Genomic DNA, 8,800 nt, shown 5'->3' with positions numbered 1-8,800 from the left:
AATGTAGTCAGTGGGCAGACATTGTGTATGTAAAAAGTGTTGAACCAAAGTTCAGTGATACCCGTGGATGCTGTGTCATACCTTTCACTTCACAAAAGCACAACAAATTTGAAACCAACACCTTCTGTGTGCTTCAGCCATAGCTTGGGGCTCTTGCGAAGTGACTGCTCCTGCCAGGCTGGGCCACACGGGGGTACAAACTGGCTTGGTGCTTAAACCACCACCTGCTGCTGCACTGCTGATTTTTGACATTGTTCCTAATAAAGTGAGCGTGAGACGGAGTACTGTGGACGCTGTAATTTGTGTGACGAAACCCGATTGTATCGCGTGCCTTTCTGAATTGTTTTCTCAATTTTATGCTTTCATTGTTTCATGTAAGCGCTCTGTAAATCACTGGAAGTAATTCTAGCCGAAACTAAACATGACCTCGTTGTTCCGTAAGGCCGGTGTGCAATCCTTCCTGGCGGCGGGCTGGGGCTGTCGGGGAACGGCTGCCGGGGGCGCCCGGGGATTGTCCGCCCGCTGCTCCCGGCCACGGTGCCGCTGCTCGGAGCGAGATGCGAGCGCAGCAGTCACCGTGCGGTGTCCCCGGTGCCGGGCACAGGAGGCGGGCCCGTCCCGGTGTTCCCGGTTCCCCGGGGCAGGACGCAGGAGGCCGGCCCGTCCTCTGTTCCCGGGGCAGGACGCAGGAGGCCGGCCCGTCCCCCTGTTCCCGGTTTCCCCCGTTTCCCGGTGCCAGGCGCAGGAGGCCAGCCCGTCCCGGTGTTCCCGTTTCCCCGGGTCAGGACACAGGAGGCCGGCCCGTCCCCTATTCCTGGTTTCCCCCCGTTTCCCGGGGCAGGACGCGCAGCCCCGGCCCGTCCCCTGTTCCCGGTTTCCCCCGTTTCCCGGGGCAGGACGCAGGAGGCCAGCCCGTCCCCTGTTCCCGGTTTCCCCGTTTCCCGGGGCAGGACGCGCAGCCCCGGCCCGTCCCCTGTTCCCGGTTTCCCCGCTTCCCGGGGCAGGACGCGCAGCCCCGGCCCGTCCCCCTGTTCCCGGTTTCCCCGTTTCCCGGGGCAGGACGCGCAGCCCCGGGCCGGCCCGTCCCCGTGTTCCCGGTTTCCCCCGTTTCCCGGGGCAGGACGCGCAGCCCCGGCCCGTCCCCTGTTCCCGGATTCCCCGTTTCCCGGGGCAGGACACAGGAGGCCGGCCCGTCCCCCTGTTCCCGGTTTCCCCGTTTCCCGGGGCAGGACGCGCAGCCCCGGGCCGGCCCCGTGTTCCCGGTTTCCCCGTTTCCCGGGGCAGGACGCAGGAGGCCGGCCCGTCCCCCTGTTCCCGGTTTCCCCGTTTCCCGGGGCAGGACGCGCAGCCCCGGGCCGGCCCCGTGTTCCCGGTTTCCCCGTTTCCCGGGGCAGGACGCGCAGCCCCGGGCCGGCCCTGTTCCCGGTTTCCCCGTTTCCCGGGGCAGGACGCGCAGCCCCGGGCCGGCCCCGTGTTCCCGGTTTCCCCGTTTCCCGGGGCAGGACGCGCAGCCCCGGGCCGGCCCCTGTTCCCGGATTCCCCGTTTCCCGGGGCAGGACGCGCAGCCCCGGCCCGTCCCCTGTTCCCGGATTCCCCGTTTCCCGGGGCAGGACGCGCAGCCCCGGGCCGGCCCCGTGTTCCCGGTTTCCCCGTTTCCCGGGGCAGGACGCGCAGCCCCGGCCCGTCCCCTGTTCCCGGTTTCCCCGTTTCCCGGGGCAGGACGCGCAGCCCCGGCCCGTCCCCTGTTCCCGGTTTCCCCGTTTCCCGGGGCAGGACGCGCAGCCCCGGGCCGGCTGTGCGCCTGCTCGGGCGGCCGGACGTGGCGGCGGCGGGTTGGCGGGCGGAGGGGCCGCCCCGCCGGGCCCGGCGCGCCTCACGGGCGGGCGCTGGGAGACGTGTGCGAGCGGGAGCGGCCCGGGGCCCGCGGCCCTGCCCCTCCCGGCCCGGGCCATGTCGGTGTGCGCCGGCCCCGGCGACGCGGCGGCCCCGCGGCTGCGGCCCCGCGCTGCCCTGATGGCGCGGCGGCCCGAGCTGCTGTGCGGCGCGGCCATCGTGCTGGGCTGCGCCTTCCTGGTGGCCCTCAAAGTCACCTGCAGGTACTGGCGGGGGAGCGGCTGGAGCCGGGGCTCGGCCGGGGGGGAGCGGCCGCCGGCCCGCCGCCTTTCCTTGAGGCGGTGCTGCCCGGGGGCCCGGTGGCCCTCGGGCCGTGTACCCACAGCGGCCGGGCCGCGTCGGGACGGGCATCCCCGGGCTGGGGACGGATCCTCCTCCGGAGCCCCACCGCAGGCGGCCCCGGGGCAGCCCAGGAACGCCGTGTGCCCCTCAGCGGGACGGCCGCGGGGCGGGCAGGGCCGGAGGAACGCGGGTGAGGAGGGTTTTCAGCGACATCTGTCCCAGCGGCGTGTGGGGCGGTGGCGGCAGGTTCGCTCCTGAGGGCAGTATCAGATACCCGGGGCCGTGTCTGAGGATAAACCAGGCTCTGCTGCCCCGGGCCCTGGAACGGGACAGGAGGCGATGGGCAGGAGCGGCTCCTCAGGAAGTTCCAGCTGAACTCGAGGGAGAACTTCTTCCCTGTGAGCCCTGAGTGTCCAGAGAGGCCGTGGAGTCTCCCTCGCTGGAGATACCCCAGAGCAGTGTGGACACAGCCCTGTGCCAGGCTCTGGAATGACCCTGCCTGAGCGGGGACCGAAGGACCTGCTGTGATCCCTTCCAACCCGACCCATGCTGTGGCCCTGTGACAGGCAGATGTTGATGTAAAGCTGCTTTTACCATCTGCAGAGGTAACTGTGCCCTGGCGCTGCTGAGGAGAGCCGAGGGGCCCTGGGCTGCGCCCACCTGGAGTCTGCCTGGCCCGTGTGTTACTGTCATCACTCCTTTGCCTGCAGCTGTGGGGACAGAAACATGTTCCGTGGTTCTCTGCTCCTCGTGGAAGCGGGAACTTCCTTCTTTGCCCAGGGCTCTGCAGTCCTGTTTGCCCGGAGCTGGTGTACGTGGGGCCGGGAGATGTTTGGAGTGGAGGGGCAGGGAGTGGCGGCAGTGAACACACTGGTGGGCACAGGCTGCTCGGTTCTGGAGCCTAAACCAGGGTCTGAATCCTCTCAGTGGGTTTTAGGTCAAGGTGACTGTTATGTGCTCCAGGTCACACTGTATTAAGGACATCTACTGCACTTGGGGTTTAATTTTGAGATTAGGAGAAGGCTACAAGGTACTGATTATGTCCCTGTTCTGCAGCATCTGACAGATTTTTATTGCACAAAACACTTGATTCACAGCTAACGCTTCTGAAAAATGCTAAGGCCTTCTTTGCTTACCTGTCCACAAAGGGTGGAGTACTTGAATCAGAGTGAATTTTAAGTCTGTGAATGAGTGCCTCTGCATGGCTGTGCCTCCATTCCAGCAGACTGTATTTCACAGTGACCAGATAATGTAGATGCAATTGTAAGCTCTTGCCATATTTCAGAATGTATTGGGAATGATTTCTGAACCTAATCACATGCTGGTGTTACATTACTAAGAGAATAATACTTTTCTATGCACTTACAATGATGCTTCCTGCTCTCCTCTATTTAAAACCTGCATATTCCTCTCATTTTACTGCTAGCTGTGTTTGAAAGCTCACAAACAGAATGTGGTTGGTATGTGGTTCTCACCACCCTGTAATCTAGAAGTTTGAGTAAAAGGGTTCAGCTTTTCAGATTGTTGTTAAATAGACAAAATAGTATCAGATAGGTATTCCCTGTTTGGTTGCTGTCAGAAATATAGAAAAATTCAGGTGCAAAAATTCCTTGTGCAGTTTGGGGCATGGTTAATTGTGCATATTAACTATAAATACAGGACATAGTTTCTCACCACATGTCATTGTGATTTACTAGCAAGACACCAGGGCATAGATGCTACCACTGCTCTTACAATATATAACTTTTGAGATCAATGGATTAAAAGTACAGAAAGAGAAAATTCCAGTACTACAAGGCAGTCCATTAGTGGGATTTGAAGTCTTGCAGGTTTGCAGTGACTCAAGGAATAGCCAAATGAGGCCTGACCTAGGTTGTTATGGATAGCCTTTGGTCTAGAACCTGGATTATTTCTGGCACTATGCAAATGTCTTTGAGACAACTCCACTCTCAGGACTGTGCAATCCAAGGGGCTGCTAGTCCTGTCAGCACTTGCATGTGCTTCCCCTTATTACCAGGCTCTTCTCATGGAAAGTTTTTGTAGGCTCTGACAGCAGCTGAATAACACAATCGGTGTTTTAATAAACAATTTGTGATTATTATGTTTGTGTAATTGTTCCTTATGTAATGCTCAGTTTACATGAGTGTAAATTTTAGGGGTTTTCTTAGAGAAATTAGTCAAGGTATTCTAGTAAATGTTTGGTGTTACAGAGAAAGACACATAGCAAATCTGCTTAAGCAGCTGTTAGCTATTGATCTATTATATTTTGTTTTTAGTAATTACTGAAGTTTATATCATATTTGAAGGTAGTCGTGTCATTTCTGACTCATTCATGTCACGGGATTTCTACTGACGTGCTCTACCCGTTCTTGCAATTTGGAGCCAATTCATTATCTAATTTTTAAGTCTTACGCTGTAATCCTTGAACCAGTCATTCTCTTTTGGTCAAATTCATTAGAGGAAGCAGAGGCTTTAAACATATTGAGGTTGTCCGTTGTCATTAAACTAGATGGAGAGGAGAAATTGTAGCTGCTGTGTCTGAAGAAGTGTTGTGCTTTCAGCAGCTGATCAGCCGGTGTCTGCCAGAGCTCACACTGGGTAATAGGCTCTGTTTATATAAACAACACATCTCAAAGCTTTACCCACCAGTGTCTCTTTTCTTATCAGGGTGCTGTTACCTAAAATACAGGTGTTGAAAGAGGATGAGGCCAGGGAAGAAATCAAAAGAAATCACTCTTCCTGGTAATTTTGTGCTCTACAGCAATCAGCCGTAAGAGTGTGAGCTAATGTATCCATAAACACATTGCATGGTGTCAGAGTGTGACTTTCTAAAGCTTGTTAAGGGGTATCTTTAGATTTTTATTGTATTTTGTGAAACTAACTCAGATAACATGAATTGCAGCAGTTTTGCATCAATTTCTAAAGTTTTGGCATTGCACGACTTTTGCTAAGAATAAAACTTACGGCTTTGGGCACACTTTTTTTTAACTACTTACAGTCTCAGTGATCACTGTTAATTTTCTTCCTGCAGCCGAGCCAAAGATGTAACAATGCCAGCGAAGGTGCCGGTGAATTTCTTCCCCCCGAGGTCTGCGGTGGTTGACCTTTTCCGGGGGCAGCTGGACCACGCGGATCAGCTGCGGCAGGGCTCGGAAATCGTGCTCTATTTCTTCTACGCGCCGTGGTGCGGCCACTCCATCGCTGCAAGGGACGAGATCGAGCGTGTGGCCAGCAGGCTGTCAGACCAGGTAACTCCAGAGAGGATGCCAGTCTTAAACACGGCCTGATGGCTTTTCTCTGTCCAAGCTGGTAATGATTTCTGGCTTCTCGTGAGAAACAGTAGGACTTGGATGCTCACGTTGGAGGGAAATTTAATTTTCGCATACAAAGTGGAGGAATAAATTGAGACAGCCTCTCGTTCCTGCTCAGTTGTCTGTTATTTCTGCTTTTGAATGGGGACTCAGTAACAAGTATTGTTTTTCCCTTTTCCTTGGTGTTGGGGAGTGGTTTTTTCATTTGTCAATAAACTGGTTTTTTCCACTTTTCCTCCAAGGCATTTTCCTTCCCGAACCCAAGGCTGAGGGAGAAGGGGTGGTGGAGGTTCATTTTTAGGGGACTCCTTTTAGAGGTTCTCCCCTAATCTATTCCAAACCAGGACATTCCAAACCTACAAGTTTCTTGCTGTAAAGTGTTTTCAGATTTATTCACCTGCCTTCAGACAGAAATTCCATGGAAGTTGCTTTCAGTTCTGGGATTCTTGGAGACACTGGTAGTCATACAAAGATTGTAACCATAGCACTGCTTTCAAACAGTTGGGTGCCTGTGAACACTTCACAGCTACTGCTGTCCTAAACCTCCACTTGTTGAGTTCCACTCTGCAGAAAAAGTAATTAGTGTGGGCTGTGATTAAATTAATAAATTTGAAGGATTTAGATTAAGAAGTGTAAAAGCTAGAAAGAATGGTGAGCAAAAGGATTGCTGTTGCAAAATGACAAAAAGAATCTAAAAAAATGGCTGTCTGTGACAGATATGGAATACTGAGTTGAAAAGGCCCTGAAAATATTAGATGAAATGGATTGCAAAAAGTACATCAAGTACATATTGGATAAAGTAGGTCATTGTAATGTACTTTGTTAGCTGTGAATTTTTGCCTGCTTTGCAGGTGCTGTTTGTGGCTGTAAATTGCTGGTGGAACCAGGGGAAATGCAGGAAGCAGAAGCATTTCTTTTATTTCCCCGTGATACACTTGTACCATCGGAGGTAAGGTTTCATGTGTACAGTCTAGGGTTTTTATTGTTGTTTTGGGAAACAGAGGTATCATATAAAGTGCTGCACTTTGAAAATGTTACATTTCTGGCCTCATTAAATAGTTTTTGGGTAGATTCTAGGTGAGCTCATCCTGTATGCTACTCAAGTGCCAGGCAGGGCTGTAAGTGTCAGTTAAATGACATGCTGGGTAATTCTCCATCCTTATAGAAATTTTGGGTTGCCTGTGGAAGTTCTGCCTCCAATGAAAAGAATTCAGAGTTGCATATTAATTTCTGATGTTTGCTTGCTCTGTGGATGCATTATAACAACTGGTCCTAATTTATGACAGCATTGAAGAATGTACATAAGGGTTGTTAAAGTTAGTGAATTCAGCTGTGTATTTAAATTGCACTACACACTGAAGACCTTCTTCTAATTTTGAACTCTGCACTTAGTTTTTATTCCCCCAAAGCTATGATATCATTGTGTAAAATTTAATATAACCTCACTTTTATTTTTTAGTATTTGAATGTATTTTTTTTCTCTGTTTGGAGCAGAAGGTAAGGAAACACAGTTTCTAATACTACATAAAAGTGTTTATCCCTTGTATTTTACTTTTTATTTTGCTAGTCTTGAACTGCAGCTCTCTCTCATTACAGAGGCTGGTTTTGGTTTTTGGGGGGAATTTATGCATTGAGGAGGAACAGTCCTGGTCTTTGTTAGCTGAACTTGTAATAGACATGAGACACTGGCATAATTCAAGTGGTAATAAAAGAACCCTACAATCCCACTGGGATGTACGTTGACTGAAACTTACTTGACCTTGAAATTACAACACAGTAGATGGATGCACTTGGTGTCATCAGTAACCTTAAACAGAGTTACAACAAGATGAGGTGTAAATCCCTACTGATACTTTATAAAATCCTGAAGGTCAGCACACCCTTCATGCCTGAGGTACCAAACCTCACCTGTGGTGCCCTGGGCCTGTGGCATGTTGAGCAGTGAGTATTACTGTGAAGACACAGCTCTGTAGTAAACAGATGTAGGATGTAGAATGATCTCGTGGGCTCCAGGAGACCATTTTGAAGCACCTCAGTTCAGTTATCTCAGTGTGAGTTGGGTATTTTCCAGTGTGTCTGTATGTGCAAGCTCTATTAAAAATGCATCACATTCAATTCTTCAGTGGAAATGGACTAATCCTTTATGCTCTTTGTGTTTGATTTCATTTGGGACAATGATGCTTTGTCTAATCCAATGATAATTAGGAGGACAACCTCTGGAATTCACAGCTGCAAGCCCCAGCCCTTATGTTTTAGCACTGCCTGACATCGTGTGAGCTGTTCTATCAGATGGCTGGGGAGGAGCCTGAAGCTTTGCTGAGTTTGTTTATCAGCAGTGTGACTGAATTTGTCCCTCCTTACTGACTGCTGCTCATAAAAACTCGTGTCAAAAAATTGCACCTTTTCAGATTGATGCTGTTTGAGACACTGAAAAAACCAAGGGAAAATTGTGACTTTTTCAGATCTTTATTTTTAAGTCACATGTGTATTACTTCAGAAAAAGTGAAAAGATGCATATATGGTCATGTAGCTCATACCTGAGTTTTACCAAGTTCTTTAAGAAGTGGTCTCCATCCCTCCATGCTCACCAACACTGTGCCCCTTCCACAGCTAGTCTGGCACTTCCCTCTGGTGACACAACTCCTTCATCACTTACAGAAACCACTGGTAAAACACTGAGAGCAATTCCCTAGAGGCTGAGCATGCTGTCTGTGTAACTCCTATCTGCCACCCCCAGGAGGGACTCACTACTGTTAATTGAAGTCTTAATGTTGTATTATTTTTTTTGGTACTAGTTTTGGACCAATTGAATACAAAGGCCCTATGAGTGCTGTTTATATTGAAAAGTTTGTTCGCCGGGTGATGACACCACTACTCTACATCTCGTCTCGATCAAAGTTACTAGATTTCCTCTCAAATTATGAGGTACTTGTCTCTCTTCTCTAGCTTTACCACTGTGGTTCAGAAAGAGTTTGACTTGTTTAAGGATTAAATTTGATCTGCTCCAAAGTACTAGTTTATTATCAGCATCCTGAAATCAGTGCTCTGTAAATTTGTTAAAATCGTAAGAATATGAAATGACAGATTCATAATGTTGGTTCCCTGTATAGTTATTACTATGATTTAGTGATGCTCTTGATTTATATTACATTAGTATGTAGAGACAACAACCAAAGTTGTTACCTCACCAAACTGTTACATACAAAGAAGAAAGAAGGGAGAAATCTTTTCACAAAAATCTTGCAGTCTGAGTTGGGACAGCATTTGAGAAATACATAATAATTACTTTAATTTTTAAAGAATAGTAAGCTTTT

At 50.2% G+C, this 8,800-nt stretch overlaps 2 protein-coding genes across 3 annotated transcripts in view; one reads left to right on the top strand and one right to left on the bottom strand.

The window, feature by feature from the left end:
* PARN (poly(A)-specific ribonuclease) overlaps positions 1-8,800 on the bottom strand; it is a 139,880-nt gene that overhangs the window by 111,203 nt on the left and 19,877 nt on the right. The window lies entirely within an intron of this gene.
* The window catches only part of TXNDC11 (thioredoxin domain containing 11), a 23,632-nt gene continuing 16,748 nt past the window's right edge, over positions 1,917-8,800 (top strand). The window contains exons 1-4 of one of the 2 annotated variants that reach the window (XM_066330274.1): positions 1,917-2,096; positions 5,207-5,423; positions 6,338-6,435; positions 8,282-8,411. In XM_066330274.1, the coding sequence (XP_066186371.1) occupies positions 1,951-2,096; positions 5,207-5,423; positions 6,338-6,435; positions 8,282-8,411 (591 nt within the window). In that variant the 5' untranslated portion in view covers positions 1,917-1,950. Of the gene's footprint in view, positions 2,097-5,206; positions 5,424-6,337; positions 6,436-8,281; positions 8,412-8,800 lie in introns of those variants that run through there. The other variant, XM_066330275.1, reaches the window with a different exon arrangement.

The sequence above is a fragment of the Sylvia atricapilla genome, chromosome 15 (genome assembly GCF_009819655.1).
Source record: "Sylvia atricapilla isolate bSylAtr1 chromosome 15, bSylAtr1.pri, whole genome shotgun sequence".
Classification (NCBI taxonomy): domain Eukaryota; kingdom Metazoa; phylum Chordata; class Aves; order Passeriformes; family Sylviidae; genus Sylvia; species Sylvia atricapilla.
This window is presented reverse-complemented; position numbering and strand designations above follow the sequence as displayed.